We start from the raw sequence: 18,258 nt of genomic DNA on the forward strand, positions 1-18,258 counted from the left end.
GCTGTCCTGGAACTATGGAGTTGAGGTTGGCTTTGAACCGCGATCTGCCTGCCTCTGCCTCCTGGGTGCAGGGATGAAAGGCTAGTCCACAGATGGGATACCACACCTAACAGTACGATTACAGGCTTCCCAAAGGAACTTAAGAAATGGGTCTGTTCAGGAGGGTAAGGATTGTCCCACCACTAACGGTCATAACAACCTAGACTCCACTTTGGACCCTGATTTGTAAGTTGTCATAAACTGCTCCGTGACAGTGAATTACTAGACAATAACCACAAGTCCATTCTCAAGTAACTCCACTGTAGGAACACATACCCAAACACATACAGGCTCATTTATAATGGACAAAACCAACCTCCGCTCTATTAGTGTGTTCTGTTCAGTTGCATTCATGTTGCCACTTCAGCAGTACCTGTTTTAAACTCAAAAAAAAAAAAAAAAGACCGTAGACGAGTATTTAAGAGAGTAATTGTATTTGAGGCAGAAATGGGTAGAAAGCCTTGGGGGATTGTCACCCTCTATGCAGGTAATGCTTGGATTAAGGTTTGCTGTAAAGTAGTAATACTGTACTATATGGTTAAATATTGACTGTGGCTATAATCCTGTGGTTAATCGTGTACAACCTTCATCTTCATCTTGATACTGTTCCTTTGTATTTTTTTTAAAACCAGTGCAGGGAATGGAAATCTCTGCTAGATAAATTTATTGGCTATGATGGAACCAGCTGGTGATTTGTGCTTCTCTCATCTGTGGCCTTGGAAGAAAGCTAATTCCAAGAATTTGAGTGCCGGAGTTCAGTCAAGAGTTGTGCAGTATGAGAGTAGTTAACTAACACCAACTGGCTTCTAACAAAGTGTGAGGTGTCCTGCGTTGCGGATCTTGAAGCTTAACTCTTGCTTCTGAGCAGGTACTCCTTTGGGGAAGAGTTTCACATTTTGTCGTATAAGTAATGGTGTAAGATCAGGACAGAAGTCACTTATCCAAAACACTCATTTCAAAAAACAGTTTTATTATCTTTTATGGTTTAAAAAACATACATGGCATGGCTATAAAGTAATGAGACAAGTTTTTATGTGTAGGCTTGGTTTATTGAGTCTCATTAATATATAGTCATTTCCTGTCTCAAGTTGGAAGAAAAATATGCCTTCACTATATGATCATCAGTTTTGTTACTTAAAATTTATTAAGTGCCAACAGAGCACTAGGCACATATATAACACAGAATTGTACAGTCTCTATGTTGACTATTATTTACATAGATTTCTCAAAGATAACATTAAAGCTTGTATTTACAGAACTTTAGACAAAAATAACAATACTGGAAGTCAGCAAGTTTCTGTCTAGCAAGGAGCACCTTCCATGACCGCGAGGTCTGCAGGATCTGGACTGCAAGAGCACTTCAGCTGCGCTACCCACCAAGTCCGTGATCCCAGTAGTCAGGCAAAGCTGTTGGAGGGAGAGCCTAAGGGGGAAGCTAGAAATTGGTTTTATCAGGTCAAATACATTTATAAAATTCTGCTGAGACCATTGCTTAAAAGCACTAAAGACACATTTATACATTTTAACACAAAACCTACAACTACAGGATGCAATTCAGTGAGGTGACAGGATGGGGACAGTGGAAATCACTTTCCTGCTACTAAAGGATAACCACCATGGAAACTTCCTGCTTTGAAAGGAAAAAAGTACCTTGAAGACAAGCAAACAGCGATGGTACAAAAATTATTTCAGAAAACCTCAAATTGTTAGATAAACACAGTGAATATAAATGTCTACAACTGTCTTCCCTCAGGAACCTTTAGTCTGGCAACATCTGAGGGCTGCAGTAGGTGCCTGGACTCAGGGTCTCTGCTGGGCAGGCCCGGTCTAAGGCGAAGAAGTCAAACGCCAACAACTGAGAATACCAAGTTCCAGGTGTCACACACAGACTGATTGGTGAATCAAGATATTTAAAAAGGAAGTCCAGACTGAAGCTCATTGCAAAAAATCTGCCTCCTCAGAATTCAAGTGAAACTGAAACCTACAGTTGAATGGTAAACAAAAGCTTCAGTCAGGTGCATGACACACAGTAAGGCAGCTGAGCTCTTATAGACTGTCTTATCACTGGGCGTAAGCTCATAATATTGTAAACAAAGTTTGGTCTCCTGGTCTCCTTCCTACCATGGTGTCTGTTAACGTGATGCACCTTTCTGTCCTCTACAATATTATTACAAAGCATAAAATAGGTGACCGTTTGACTTTGCCTTCAGCTACACTTTAAACTTTAGAATGTCTTAAGCATACTCAGAAAAAAAGGACTCAAGAAAATGTTCAGTCTTTTATTTAAAAACTATAAACAGTCACCAAAGTAAATAAAGCCATTCTATAACATAAACTGTCAGGTCTATATTTTTTTTTTTTACTGCACATCCTAAGGACACAGCAGAAATGGTTGTTGGGAGGCCTTCCACATTTTTTGGATGCTAATAGAACAGGCAATAGGCAGTTATAAGTGGATACATTTCACGCTTAGGGGGAGAAAGACAATTTAAGGGAGTGAGCAGTTTCTGAGCAGGAATGTGGTACAGTATTAAGAATGGAAGAATAATACAATAAAATTCCACACTATATTAAGATAGAAAAAGTAGTGAAGAAAATATCATACCTGCACATAATGCATATATAACACAGGAGAAAACCTGTATAAAATTCCATGTATTTAAACCAATTTACAAATACAAAAAATTCTGCACAAGCTCTGAGCTTGTACATGACAAATGCTTACAGTGGATACATGTTAGGGAAAACCAAAAAAAGAAAAAAATTCAAATAGTTTTTCTTCTACAAAAATGACATGAGATATATTATTCCATACTCTTTCAGCCAGCAAAATGAGTTCTACAAGGTGTATAATACAAAACAAAACAAAACCCCCACCAAACCCAAGGGGGAGGGTCCAAAGAAACCAAAAAAAGAGGAAAAAAAAAATCACAGTTCCACAAAACTGTTTTGACTTTACAGCATCAGTACCTTTGCAGAAGTATTTACACAAATTTAAAGAATATTCATCCACTGCGTAGAATATATCACAATTACTTACAGTTGACAGGAAAGTCTAGAAAACTTTAGCGCCTACCAATAATGCTTCTAGAACACCACAGAATGTATTTCCAGTGGCTGCAGTGGTGTGAACGGTGTTCATTCTATTCACAAATATTTACAGGATCTATTCAGACTGGTACATTTTTATGATAATAAATAAGTGAAAATATATTGGCTCAAGTAAGAAAACCAAGCTACTGATTCTAAACAAAACACACAATCCACAGCTAGATATCAGTGGCCCCTCTGAAGCTGGGGGATAGGTGTGCTCAGACTTTGTCGTTATTCAAACCAGCTTAAATGGTTCTGTAAATATAAAAATGTGCTCCTTTTTGGATATAGATAAAAATATTTAATGCTTCTATTTCATCTGCTCACGTAGGTTTTACACTATTCCATGTATATTCCAATGTGGATGGTACAGAATTCTGATCACACCAGTTTCCATCAGGATTGCAGATCCAAGACATCCTGCAGATAAGCTGGTTGACAATCCCACAGCAGTTTTTTTTTTTTTTTTTTTCCTTTTTAGATTTTTTTTTTTTTAACAGAAAAGAAAGGGATTCGTTCAGAGATCAGAATACGAAGATTCCTCTCAGCATCATGGGAGGACACAAAATAATTCATTCTATGGTCTCTGCTCCATTAAGACTTGGTGCTTTCTTCAGTAACAGTATGTGAAATGTATTTGACTTTGAGCCCCCACTGTGTCAGTGGGGTAGGATTCACTACAGCATCTCTGAGTCTCTTTCTTGTTCTTTACTCTGAACTGTGAAATTAAGTTCATAAAGGCATTTGGCAAGGGTAGAGGAAGCTTCCATGTTACTAATGGCTAGCACTGATAAGTTGTTTTCATGTCTCTTTAATAATCTAAAAAACAAAACGAAAAACAGAATGTCAGTCTTCAGGATCGTAGTTTAGATTCTTTATCACAGATTATACAATTAAATTAAAATATCTAACAGTCCCAACCCAAGCTAATGTTAATGCAGCTTTGTAGAAGCTAGCCATCGACTAATACGATTCACTGGTGAGTAAAATTAAGACCCACTGCCACACCCCACAGCCAGTCACACTTGAGCTGATCAGGGTTTATATCCACAGAAGGTTACACAGCGTATTTCTGTCTGTTCATTCAAGATTTTATCAATTTCACAAATCAGAAAATTGTTGGTAAGCAATTTTATGAACATGAAAAGGTCACAGGCTGTGATTATACAGAGACATCAGACAGCCATGAGCTGAGGACGACAAGGAGGAATCAGCTGGATGGAGAGAACACAGGGACGGAAGGCTAAGGCAAGCACACTACACTGTAAATACCAAAGCTATGCAATGATACAGAATGTTCAGTTTATAGTTATTTCAAGTTGGGCTTAATTTCATGTTTAACATCTGGAAGACAAGTCACAGAGCAATGAGAATACCCAAAAACTTCACTATTTTCATTAAAGTCCTGGGAAAAGAAACCAGATGGGGCTGCTGAGATCATTCAGTGGTTAAGAGCCTGATCTTGCCAAGGACTCATGTTTGGTTCCAACTACCCATGTCAGGTGGTTCAGTTTTCTGTAACCAGTCCTAGGGAATCTGACCCCTTCTGACCTCTCTGGGCAGTGCATATATGTGGCACATACAACATAAACGTAGGTGAAACTAATATAAAAAATACCTTAGAAAAAGAACAAAAATAGGAGGAAAAACAAGAGGCGAAGACATTACTAAAATTGTGGTAAAAATCCTGTAGGGAAGTCAATCATAGAAAAAGAAAAAAAAAAATTCTAACTTAACACCAAAGGCTGGGGATAGCTGGTGGTGGAGCACAGAATGTACAAGGCCCTAGGTTCACTCTCTGTAATTAGGAACAAAATGTGGATACCAGAGGGACAAACCAGTAAACATAATTCTGCATTCCAGTAATATGAAGACAGCATTGTTACATGCAACCTTAGAAATCAATCTCACAATTCTTGCTTTGAAAACCCAATAGTCTGATATGACTTCTGTTAAAGTTACTTAAATCCGGAGTATGACAAAGGCAGGCTGGGGAAGAGGAGGCTTCCTGATGATGGCGGGGCAGGGCTCTGGTACTGGTGGGACTCAAGAGTTTTTGGAAGGTAGTAACCCCCCAGAAGAAACAATAGAGTCTTTGTGGACTCACTGTAAAATCAACTGGGAATTATATGATTTATCTATAAAAACCAAACTCAGTTGAGAGTTTGATCAGTTGAGAAGCATGTGCACTTGGAGGTAAGAGTCTTCCAAGTTCAAGGCCAGCCTAATCTATGTAGAGTTCTTGAAACCAAAGAAAACACGTGGGGGCTGGAGATTATACTTAGGTCTCTGAACATGTTCTACCTCTAGACATAGCTATATCCAGAGCCTTCTCTCTTTATTATATTTATATCTTAAGGTTGGAGATTACTATAAAAATATAACTTTATTTTCAGGAATTTTCAATTTCGCATGCTGGTCTAAGTTGTATTAATACAAACATTTTAAGATACAAGTTTACCTTTTGGAAAAACCAAACAATTTGAAAAGTTTATGACCTTCCAAAAAGCTCACCAAAATTCGAATTCGATAAAGAAATTTATTTTCTTGAGAAACAAAACATACAGGTTTTAGATATGGGCAGTATAGGAAAGGGGGAGGAGAATCAGTCAGTGGAAAACAGACTTAGGAGAGGTAAGGACTTTCTTCCATCTCATTTCCAGAATGTAAACCCTCATATTAACTGTTCTTAGAACTGCCTACCTACAAAAGGTGAGAAAATCAGATTTTCTTCCATGGGAAAACAACCATTCCTACAGAACTGACTTTGGGGACTGCTCATAAACAAGCCAGCTCACTGGAGATCACCTAACAGCAGCCATCAGAAGCAGTGAGCCAGATTTTTGCATTCTGACATTCTTTACTGCATTTTGAGACAGGAATTGAATGATGCCCACACTGATCCCCAACCTATGTCTGCCACCTATAACAGAATATTATATTCTATCTTACAAATCTTATCTTTTTTTTCTTTTAGTTTTTCAAGATAGGGTTTCTCTGTGTAGAAATAGACGAGGTTGTCCTGGAACTCAGAGATCCACCTGTCTCTCTCAGCCTCCCTAGTGCTGGGATTAAAGGTGTGAGGCACCACTGCTCCACTTTATTCTTAAAATACAGAGGAAACCCTAAAAACATTTGAGAAAAGAACAACTGTACAAAAGAGCAGGAAAAACTGACAACACGAGTGTCAACATCCTCCAGAAAGAAAGCTAGCTCAATAGCTGGTAGCAGGTCATAAAACCACCTGATAAAATAAAAACCTGATGAATAAAAACCCAGCAGGTCTGAGTATTGAATTAAAAAAAGATTTCCTGAAGAGACCAGAAAAATTGCAAACCAAAAGTTGGGGAAGAGACATGAAAACTTGTCACGATTAAAACATGAATCCATATTCAATGCACTAACTCAACTAAAGTGCTCACTAAAATAAAAGTCCAGAACTCAGGCATCCAGAAGAGCACGGAACTGGCATAGACAACAGAAACAGAAGAGCTGACACAATGTGTGCATCACCACCAGCCTGAAGATGTGAAAACAGAAACATGAGATGACCCACAGTACACTATCAAGAATCAAAAGAAATTCAAAACGATGATGCAACTCAGCTGTGAGGTATGAAACTGTCCCTAGAAAATAGAGCACAGTACCCTGGGCCATGGGAATGGGAATACTTTTAGGGCAAATTCCAAAAGGTACAGGAAACTAACAGCTAACTAGCTAGCTTGCAAGCTAGCTGACACGTTTCTGAATAGCAATGTAAACAACCACAAGGTTGAGAAGCTAGCTGCAGAATGTGCACCTGACAGAGGATTAATATTTAGGACATTTTGGACAACAAAATCTCAACAAGCAAAATCCAATTCAAGAATGAACAACTGACCTAAATAGACATTCCTTAGACATAAAAATGGCTGAGAGGTATATAGTGCAACATCATCAGTCAGTAGAGAAACGAAAAAAGGAAGCCATGATACTCCCCCCTAGCCACAATGACTTATTATCAAAAGACAAAACCATGGAAACTGTTGGTGGGAATAAAAATCATTACATTTCAGAAAAACAGTACAGAAAAAAACCTTATATACTCCTCAGTACACAGAAAAGGCAACTCTGGTCTAGATCTCAAGAAGTATTTAAAGGCTGCTTTGTGGACTATCTATTAATGCACTAATACTCTGCTAATGTTGGTTGTGTGTGTGTGTGTACACTCCCATGTATCCTAAGCTGAAAGAAATAAGGTCAGAAGATAAGCCAGCCTCCTATCACATGCTCCCACTGAGATGTTCACTATGGTTTTTCTTATTTTTTAAAAATTGTTATTTAATGTACATCAGTATTTTACCATATGTATGTCAGTGTGAAAAGATGCCCTAGAACTGGAGTTAGTGCCATATGGGTGCTGGAATTGAACCCAGGTCCTTTGGAAGTACTCTAAAACTGCTTAGCTGTCTCTCCAGTCCATATACTACACTAAAGGCAATCTTTTTCTTGTCCTCCAGTTTCTCCTTTTTCCAAGGTCTCCGACACTGCTTGCAACTTGTTCTGTACATCTACACTAATGAAAAGCTAACAAAATAAAACTACTCTGCCATGTTTACTACAGTACCATTTATAAAAGCTAGAACCAGAAACATTGTAAGTGTTCACTAATGAATGAAAAGACAATGTGGTACACACATAAGCAAAATGCTAATCAGCCACTAAAACAAACATCCTGCCAAGTGTGTCTAGAGTTCACTGCCATTCATTACATGAAATGAGCCAGGCACAGAAAGACAAGCACTAAATGATCTCATGCATGGAAACACCAAAGGTTGACCTTAATCAAGTTCAGAAGATGGTACTTCATTAGAGGTGCCAAAGAAGACATTGAGAAAGGTTAATCAGTGTTTGGGACCAGAGAGACTCTGCTGTGCTACCGCATGAAAAGTAAGCTGTACATTTCAAAGACGTACAAAAAAGGAATCTGAATTCTCTAATGTGTGCATCAACACATCACAGAATAAATACCCCATCTATATGCACATATGTAACATGTATGTATCAACACCACCGAATACCCCATTTATGTGTACAATTTTTGGACAGCAGTTAAAACAACCTCATAAAGTATCATAGTTATTAAACTTTAGAAAGTCAGTAATACATTAAAACTCTGAGTGGAGAAAAAAAAATGTGGCCTAAAATGCCACCAGGCCCTAGAAGCACAACTGGAGAAAATACTGCAAAAAAATCCACTTTCTAAATCAGAATTTTTTTATCTAGACAAAAGAACACAGGGTATAAGAACATAGACATGTATATCATTAAACATTTTCATGTATATGAATCTTTTTACTGCGTGCTTTGTCCGTGAATGCCTGGTAACCTGGTGTTTATGGAACCAGAAGGAGACATCAGATCTCCTGGAAGTAGTTACAGATGGCTATGAATCACCATGTGGTTGCCGGGAATTGAACCTTGATCCTCTGGAAGAGCTGTTGGCATCTTTACTGCTGAGCCATTTCTTGAGCCCCACACAGACATATTCTTAAGAAACATTAGGAAAATAGAATCTGCTCAAATTCATGAAGCTTCCTGGTAGAGGCAAGAAGGGGGTTGTCATGCAACTGCCCCCTTGATGGTTTCCTCAATTCTTCTGAAATGGAGTTTACTGTGACACAACTTTACACATTAAAAACAACTCACTGGTAATTGTGCATGGCTCAGGTCACTTTTGAATATTTCTTTAATTCCAAATAGAAACCAACGCACAGTAGTTATCACTTCCCATTCTTCCAAGACTCTCTTCTTGGTTTTTTTTTTTTTTTTACACCTTTTTTCACTATTCTGAAAATGTAACATGACCTATCCTGATTCTATATCGTAAGTTATAGATCCTGCCTTCATCCTACAGTGTAACCAGCATCTTTTATCTCCAGCCCTTTTCTTTACTTCAAACAGCAGTTTCTCACTCCCTCTCTCCCCTTAATGCAGTGCTTCTCAACCTTCCCAATGCTGTGACTCCTTAATACAGTTCCTCATGCTGTGCTGACCCCCAACCAGGACACTTTTGTTGGTAGCAAAGTTACAGGTATGAAATATCATTATGAACTGTAATGTAATTTCTTTAGAGACAGATGTTTGCCTAAAGTGTCTCAACTCACAGGCTCAGAATTGCTGCCTTAATTGGTCTGTCTGTACTTGTTCTGGGAGTAATTATATAGAACTGAGGTACCATTCTGTGCCTGGTTTCCTTCAGAGGATGTCCTCAAGGCTCACAGCTGCGGCATGCATTAGCACTTTCCCCTTTTAAGGCTCAGTAACACCCCAGTTTAATACTAAAATTGAAGAGCTAGCTGATGCAGGTTTCCTCAGCAGTTAGAACTTTTGTATACAGTCTTAATATTAACCCCTTACCAAATACATGATTTTTCAATTACTTTCTCTCACTCTGGGTTGCCACTTACTGTTGGCAATGTCTTTTCATAACCATGTTTTAGTTCTGATGCATTCCTGTTTGTCTGCACTCTGCTGGCTTTGCTTCTGGTGTAGTAGAAATCACTGTTAAGTCCAATGACAGGAAGCTTTTGCCTCATGCTTTCTAACTGGTTAGTAGTTTTAGCTCATTTATGCTAAAACTCATTGATCTATTTGAGCTAAGATATATATGGCAGTAGCAGCTGTTCATTTCTTTCACAGATACAAGTCCCAGCATTTGCTGGAGAGACAGCCTGAAGCTGAGAGGCTGGCTCCCTTACTGCAGATACCTCAGCTATGTGGGGGTACTCTGGGGTCTCTCCTCTGCTCTATCAGGCTGGTATGGAGCACACAGCCATCGAGTGCCAGGGGACCTGGTTTTCTTTTCTGAGCCCCACAGGCTCCAGGCATACAAATGGTGCACATACCTGAAGGCAAAACACCCATACATATAAAACTAACAACAATTTCAAAAAATGTTTAAAAAGCAATTATTTGAGTTTCAAATAAGATCCAAATATATAGTTAGCAAAAGGAGAGAAATCTTGAGAGTTCTCCAGAGCTGAAACTTATAATCAGAAGGAATAAAATGCATTACTTATACTAGTAGATCTTGACATTAAAACAAAACACCCTGACAGAAACCCTAGTAACTGCCAGTGTTCAGGGAACTGTGTGTAGGAGTAAAGGTAATCTAATATCTACCTCTTAACAAAATGTATAAAACACAGAGATATGTGTTAGCATTATTTCCCTGGCAAACAGATTTCTTGCCCTCTTCTTCACATGTTGGGCTCTCCAAGATGCTCTGTGCTCTCAGCACAGGAGATGCTCACCAAAGGGACACACCTGTCTTACCAGCCATTCCAGACTGACTTCAAACTTGCAATCCCTGTGATATGTCTTGCCTTATGTTGGCTGGCACTTTTAGGGTCCAGATATTCTAGTATCCTAAGCACTAATACACCAGAGAACATGGAGTTCGCACAATACAAAGTTAACCAGAATGCAAACACAGCAGATAACTTCTGGCTCATTTGCCATCTGCCCCAAACATGCAGTCAAGATGGAGGAACGGCTCTAAGGAGAAGTTATTTGGGAATTTTAATTCACTGCACAATTAGGTCTGTAGGAGAAAGGGAACTTGCCAGTCTCCTTTCTATCACACAAGCACTGGGTATCACTTTCACATGTATGTTTGATGCTGAAAAGCAACAATTTAAATAAATACCTATTCTCTACCTTCAAAGAGCTCCACATTCAGTCATGGGGGCAATGTTCTCTGAAGACAACAGGAATGAGTGTTAACCCTGGATGCTTAATTTCTAGCCTGCATTTGGGAAGTACTCTTGGTGTTCATGCTGGAACTAGTACAGTCTGAAAATGACATTAAAACTATTTACAGAACAGAAACAGAACAATTTAGCAGGAATAAAAGGTCTCATGAGCAAGGACACAGGGCTGGGGAGCAGGGTTACCGGGGAAGGGCTGCTCTTCCAGAGCAACTAGGTTTAATTCCTAGCATCCACACAGTAGCTCAGAGCCGTTCTAACTCCCTAGCCCTCTTTTGGCTTCTGTGGGCACTGTACATACAAGATGTACAGACATTCCAGTGGAGAAACTCCTACACACAAAGAAAACATGTAAAAGTGAAAAGGTGAGGAGGAAGAGGAAAGAATAAAGAGAAAAGGAGGAAGAAAGGACTAGATAAAGCAGGGCTCATCTGAGTGGAGGTAGAGACAAACTCAGAAGGACATACTGACAGGAAGGACAGCAGAACCCCGGAATAAAAGTCTGAAGAGGAAGATGAAAGAGTCTAGTGTGAGTAGGAGCCTGCATGAGCTTCTCTGCGGTTGCGAAGCAGACTACAATGCACAACCACGGCTAAGGAAGTAGGAGGAGCATGTTACGTAAGACATTGGTTTGCTGGGGCCCTCTTCCAGCCTAGCATATGTTTGGGTGTGGGGTCAGTCTCTAGGACCCAAAGCAAACCAAACAAACACACCCACAACACAAAACCAACACTTGGTATTTTTCATGTTGCAAATTAACAAAAAATTATTCTAGAGATATTAGTCTTACTGGGTCTGATATCACATTCAATACACTTTCTATTTCCATCCATTGAACTGTTAGTTCCAGATCTCTTTACATGTTAATGCTAGCCACAGTGAAGATCACACTGTATCCACTCGTCGGCTGAAGGACATTCAGACTGTCCCCTTCCTAGCTACTGTGAGCTGAGCAGCAGTGTCAGGCAGAGCGAGCCTCTGTGGAGATGTGCAGTCCTTTGGGCAGATGCCCAGGGGTATAAGGGCTGGACAATATGATCCATTTATTTTTAGCTTTTAAAATTTTCCACACTTATTTCCAGAGGGCTTTAGCAGTTTGCAATCCCTCCAACAGTAAATAAAGGGTCCTCCTCCCATATCCTCTCCAGCATTTGGTGTGTTGTTTTGTTTGATGTTTGCCATTCTGATTGCGGAAGATGAAACCTCAAAATTATTTGATTTACTTTTCTCTAAGAGGGCAATCAACATTTTTGAGATTTATTTAGCTATTTTTATTTTTTCTTTTGAGAAATCTATGCAGATCTATAGTTCACTTTTTGACTGGGTCATTTGTTTTAGTGACTTTACAACTTTATCTTTTGGTTCTTTATATATTCTGGATGTATAGCTGGAGAATTCTTTCCTGCTCTGTCAGCTTCCTTGACACTGGACTGCTTGTTTCTTTAGCTTTGAAGAAGCTTCTTAGTTTTACGAAGTCCCACTTGTCAATAGTTGGCCTTGATTCCTGAGCATACATATGGGGTCCTATTTTTAAAAAGTCCTCTTCCACACGTGTATCTTGTAGATTACTATGCATGTTTTTATTCTAGCACTTACTTTGATCCACCCGGAGTTAGTTTTGTGTAAAGTGATGGATACAGGTCCAATTTTATTCTTTGGCCTGTGACACTCAAGTTTCTCTGACACCATTAGTTACACACGTTTCTTTTCTCCAATGTCTTCTGGCTTCCCTGTAGTTGCATGTGCTCAGGCTCTGGTCTTGCATTTTGCTTTCGCAGGCTGCATGTCTGATTTGCTGCCATTACTGTCTATACACGGCTTCTGGCCTTACTATTTTGGCTTTGCTACACATCCTGAAATCTGGATTATAATCCCTCTAGCACTGTTCTTTTGGCTCATGTTTCTTGGGCTATTTGGGGCGTTTTGTGATTCCATATGAATTTTGGGATAGGTTGGTTTTTTTTTTTTAAACTTTTGTGAAAACTGACTCGAGGATTTTTGATTGGACTTGAAGATCTGAACTGGGTCTGACCTGAAAGTCTCCTCCCTGGGGACTAACTTCCATAATAGCACTAGAAGGCACTGTGGAAGGTTACAAGAGAGAGAAGCAATCAACACTGCTACATGGCTGTAATGTAAGAGCCACAACAATCAACAGCATGGCAAGATAATCCTCTGGGTACCACATAGGCATATAACTGGCAGTAACCAAAGGTTATATAATTAGACTTAAGGCTTCTCAAGAGAAGAGCATACCTGCTATCTGGGGCTGGAAAGGTCGTAGATCTTAGAAGAGAGCTCACCACTGAAACGTTACTAAATCATAATGATTTCTAATTGTTAAATTTAGATGCTAAATATACTTATGCTTAACCTACAGGTCAGTGGAGCTCTAGTTCCTTATCCAAGAAACTCTGCAACAGATAGCAACCACCATAAAAAATCACAACTAATCCAAATGTAGAGAAAAAATGACTGTGTTTTATCCAGCTCCACAGATACACACATACAACACACTCCTGCATCTAAGGCTCAGAAACACGGAAGAGGGCAGAGATAATTTAAGAGCCAGGAAACTTGCTATGAGATTGTGTCTCTGAGAAATGACAGAGAAACTATATCCATGAAGCCTAACTACACAGCTGCCTAAATAACATCTGAACAAGGACAATACCAGCAGGTGTGCTGTGTGGCAGGGAGTCCTACCAACAGACACGTCCCCAACTTCTGACTGCTTGCTGAGAGAAGACAAAAAGTCTTCCCTGGGGATAAACCTCTTGACTGGCTAACTAATACCAAGTCAACAGCCCTGAAATCACATGTATATATACAAGTAACATTGTGTGTGTGTGTGTAGGTGAGGTCATGAGCGTGTGAGGGAGCAAGGCTGAGAAAGACATGAAAGGAGCTGAAGGAGCAGCTGGAAGGGAGAAATGTAGCTATATGTTAATTTCAAAATACCATCTCTTGCAAATATCTAAAAGCTGATATAGTACAAATACCTTCTTTTGTAATTAATTCTAGTTATTAATCTTTCAAAAATCTACTTTAAGCATTGTAATACCTAGACAGTGTGAACAGTAGACGGAACAAAAGCATGTGGATGAGAAGGACCTGTTGAGTGATAGGCACCTGACAGCCTGCTGCTGGCTGCTTAGCTGAGGATGCAGGAGAAGTAAACAGGAGAGAGGCTAAGGGGAGACCCTGGTTCTCAGCCTGGGGGTTCTGACCCCCCACTTGTCTATCTCTAAAACTCCAAAACTCCTTATGTTAGGATTCGTAACAGCAGCAAAATCAATTATGAAGTAGCAATGAACATAATTTTATGGTTCGGGTCACCGTGACTTGAGGAGCTGTATTAAAGGCTGCAGCATTAGGGAGGTTGAGAGCCACTGCTTAGAGGACAGAGTAGGACAGAATCTCAAGGGTAAAGAGTCAGTCCTTACTCCCCAAATATATTTACAGATTACACTCTTTTTCAAGTCCACTAGAAAGAAATTATAAAACATCAAAAGTATTACAGTGACACGTCATATCCATAGCTGACAGGCTTATACAAAACACTTGTCATGGGAACTGAATTCATTCCACAGGATGCCAACAGCCAATTCCCTCTTATGGTTCTTCCTCAGAACTTTTCCCCCTGTAAATGCTAAACCCAGGAAGAAAGCTGACAATAAAGCAAGTTAAAGGTTTGTTTTCTGAATTTTTCAACTGTTTTGGGCTTGAAAGAGATCATGATGGACTGGCCTTAGCATAAGTTTTTGGACAGATACACAAATCAATCAGGATAAACAGCACGTAAGAGACAGGTAATGTTACTCACTCATGGATGAAAATAGTCAGTTTGCTTTGGTTATGGAAATGGATTACTCACCTGCGCCCACACTCTGAGTATTTACCAATATTTTTTAATATTAAGGCAGCTGTTAGTCGGATGTGTTTAGTTATTGGTCCCTCTTTTTCATCCTTAAAAAGAATGGAGAATATAAAAAAAAGAATAAAGATCTAAATCACACAGGGTCACACCTTTATGGACAAGGGTTTTAAGGGGCACTTACTGTAAAGTCCCGGAAGACAAGGTTCCTCGAGCCTCTCCGCAGAGCCATGAGTGCAGCACTGGGGTGGCTTGCAATGGCCTTCTGGGCTCTGGGAGCAGAGCCTGTCCCCCCCACAGCAGGCTGCCTAAGTCATCAGACAGAATGTCAGCTGCAGACAGACAACTGTGTCCCACTCCCAGCCCACACAAACAGCTGTCTAGGGCTTGTGTTTTCCAGCCTATCCCTTTTCTTTCAGACAGGGTCTTAACTATGAAGCTCAAGCAGGCCTTGACCTGTCCACCCTACTGCCTGCTGGCATTACAGGACACAGCGCTGCACACTCAGTCTGTCAGTTCCAGAGCAAACAACAGATTCCCTGCATGATCCATCTCTGTTACTATTCGGGGTAAGGAGGTAATCACTGTAGCCTAACACAGCACCAAAGGTGTTGAGCTCTCATGTTTGACAGTAATGAGGAAGAAGGCTGCTCTGTGTATCAGCCTACACTAAGGACAGCAGTCACACTGATTACTTAAACAGTCTTCCCTTCGGCCCATCCCCGACACAGAAATCCTAAGGAGAAGTGCCACCCTTCTCACGGCAGGCACAGTACGACAGGCTGCATGGCCTGGCGCACTAGAAGGCAGCGGTGGACACACCGGTGGGCACATTCTAACAAGCTGAGTTTCTTCTGAAACTTGTGAGCTAGGGATATTTCTGATGTTTTTAGACATAAATTCTGGATATTAAAAATAAAATATAGAATAATGTTCATGTATGAATATGCTTATATGCATGTGTGTGTATCAAGACTCTTTACCATCATCAAATAGATGAAACACACTCTTGAAAGGAGGCCTTTCCTCCTATATTATTGTCTGCCTAATGACTTGTCTCCGTGGTCCGGGCTTCCTTACAGCCCACAGCGCAGCTGTTCTCAACAGACAGCTGTGCAGAACGGTCTGCGGAGGATTCACGGAGCTTAAGCAGACCCGCGGAGATTGGGAGTGTGAGCTGGGTTGGAATATAGGTTTGGGTTCCCATATGCTGTTTTTCTTGATCCTGTGTCTCCCTACTTTTGTACATTTTGTTTTCAGTGCCAAGTATAGGAGACAAGCTCTGACCATGGTAGGAGCTATTTGTTCTTTACATGGTTAGTAATAAATAAGTTTTTTTTACTTGGTAGAAGATTTTTGATTTGCCACTTGTCCTGGTTCATCTTGTTTTAGTCCTGCAAGCAGAGCATCCTTTGAACAGTGCTTGTCCTTAAGGAGAGAAAAAAGTAAAGATATACATCATTAATGTGTATCCTTAATGTGAGCAGATGACGTAAGCAGGTAGTATCATGAAGGCACACCTGTAAGTGGGTAATGAAAGAGAACCTCTGCCGCTGAAAAGGCTCACAGCCTTCCCAAAGACACTGCCCTGGATACACATCCTTCCCTCCATGTTCAGTAGCTGCATGGTAGAACACTTGTGAGGGCGTCTGAAACCACCTACAAAGAGAAAAGGCAAACAGTTTCAAATTCAGGCAACTTCTTTAAATCACGTTGATACAATAGATTAATAAAACAAAAGGAAATCTTGGCTACAGCTTAAGAAAAAAAGATTATTTTTGATTGTGTGTAAATGTGTGTGTGTGTGTGTGTGTGTGTGTGTGTGTGTGGAGGCACACAAGTGCATACAAGCAGGTACTGGATTCTATGTTTTATGGCTTTTATATAATGGTGTCTATATTTAAACCAATTACAAAGTATTTTTAAAGACTGGTTTATCTTTCTGAGTATTCTGCCTGTACACATGCATGTGTATTGTCCATGTGCCCGGTACCCCCAGAGGTCAGAAGAGGCTGCTGGATACCCTGAAACCGATTGTGAGCTGCCATATGGTGCTGGGAAGAGAATCCAAGTCCTCTGTAAAAGCAGCAAATGTTAAGTGTTGAGCATCTTTCTAGCCCCCCAACCAACTTAATGTATATGACACACCCACAGTATCTCAAGTCAGTATCAGCTCAGGAAATGTCAGACATTTAAAAGGATTTAATGAATGTAATTACTGAATTATAAAAGACAACCCTAAAAAGTCACAAATTACAAATTTTATTTCTATTCATATTTGTCTACATAAATACCCATAATGCTTATTATGAAATCTAAAATCAGGATGTTCATTTTTAATTTTAAGTACTCCAAATAATATTTCATTCAAACGAAACAAAGCAACTGAAATGCTATTGTGTACACTGTAAACATCATGAGGAAGAGTTCTTATTCTGTTGAAATTTCACTTTCTGTTACTAATTAAAAAGAATTTAGGTGTTGTACAATGATGTTTTAGTCAATGACAAATGACATACATGGCTACATAAAATTAAGCAAGCAGTAAGACCGAGATGCATTTCCTCCCGGTGTTCTCGCTGTACTTCTGAAGACAAGTGGAGGTGCTGCTGACTGGGTGGTGTACGCAGCTGGCCATTCCCTCGACAGACAATCTTGATTCAAATTGTGGAAATGTTTCCCTTAGCGTAGCTCCCTGCTTTCTGCAGAGAACTGTGAGTCAGCACACGTGTGACTGTGCTCCTCCTCATGGGCTACCGAAAACATGCTCTGAAATGTTCACTTCCTGGAAATCTAGTTTTAATGTTATTTGTAAAGTCACAAGGTGGCCATAAATAAATGTGAGCCGTAATCATTGAGAACATTGTGTCTGCTGATGTTAGTAGTAACAGAAGCCTCTCGTATGCTCACCTGCCCATTTTGTTAATAACTCTTTGTTTATTTGAGACAGGGTCTCGTTGTGTAGCTCTGGCTAGCCTTGAACTCTTCAAAGTTCTGGCACTAAGCACATACACACCGCCCAGACTGCCTTGTCCTTTATCAGCGCCTCTGTAACCATGCGGTTCTCCGCAGTCAGCACTCATCAGAACTGCTCCAAAGTCAAGTTGTCTCCTGTGCAGTGTGAGTCTGAACAAAGACACAAGGCTCCAGTTCTACGTTTCTCTAAATAAGACATGTTACTGAGAAAATGTGCAGTCTCAGTTCTTCCTCTGCATTCGCTTGTAGTCAGACTCTGGTCATCACTGTTCTTCCCCTCCGGTCGTAGCTGCTATGTCCAGGTTGTCCCTAGGATCTACTCGCTGAGCTCTGTTGTTCCTTCAGCAACAATTAGCTTCTTTGTACTTCTATCTTTCCCTTCCTACTTAGTACAATGTTTAAGAATACAGATGTGAAGGCCTGCAAGTAAAGGAAGCCCTTGTCATCAGGCCTGATGACCCACGTTCGAATGCTAGGCCCCATATGGGAAAGGAGAAAACCAGACTCCCACAAGCTGTCCTC

The 18,258-nt window shown here is 40.1% G+C and overlaps 1 protein-coding gene across 2 annotated transcripts in view; it reads right to left on the reverse strand.

The window, feature by feature from the left end:
- Window positions 1–1,051: 1,051 nt before the first annotated feature.
- The window catches only part of ARID2 (AT-rich interaction domain 2), a 109,012-nt gene continuing 91,805 nt past the window's right edge, over window positions 1,052–18,258 (reverse strand). The window contains exons 17-21 of one of the 2 annotated variants that reach the window (XM_080939381.1): window positions 16,281–16,419; window positions 16,103–16,188; window positions 14,945–15,068; window positions 14,761–14,852; window positions 1,052–3,951 (exon numbers count right to left, since the gene is read on the reverse strand). In XM_080939381.1, the coding sequence (XP_080795507.1) occupies window positions 3,810–3,951; window positions 14,761–14,852; window positions 14,945–15,068; window positions 16,103–16,188; window positions 16,281–16,419 (583 nt within the window). In that variant the 3' untranslated portion in view covers window positions 1,052–3,809. The remainder of the gene's footprint in view (window positions 3,952–14,760; window positions 14,853–14,944; window positions 15,069–16,102; window positions 16,189–16,280; window positions 16,420–18,258) is intronic. The other variant, XM_080939382.1, reaches the window with a different exon arrangement.

The sequence above is a fragment of the Micromys minutus genome (genome assembly GCF_963924665.1).
Source record: "Micromys minutus genome assembly, chromosome: 27".
Classification (NCBI taxonomy): Eukaryota; Metazoa; Chordata; class Mammalia; order Rodentia; family Muridae; genus Micromys; species Micromys minutus.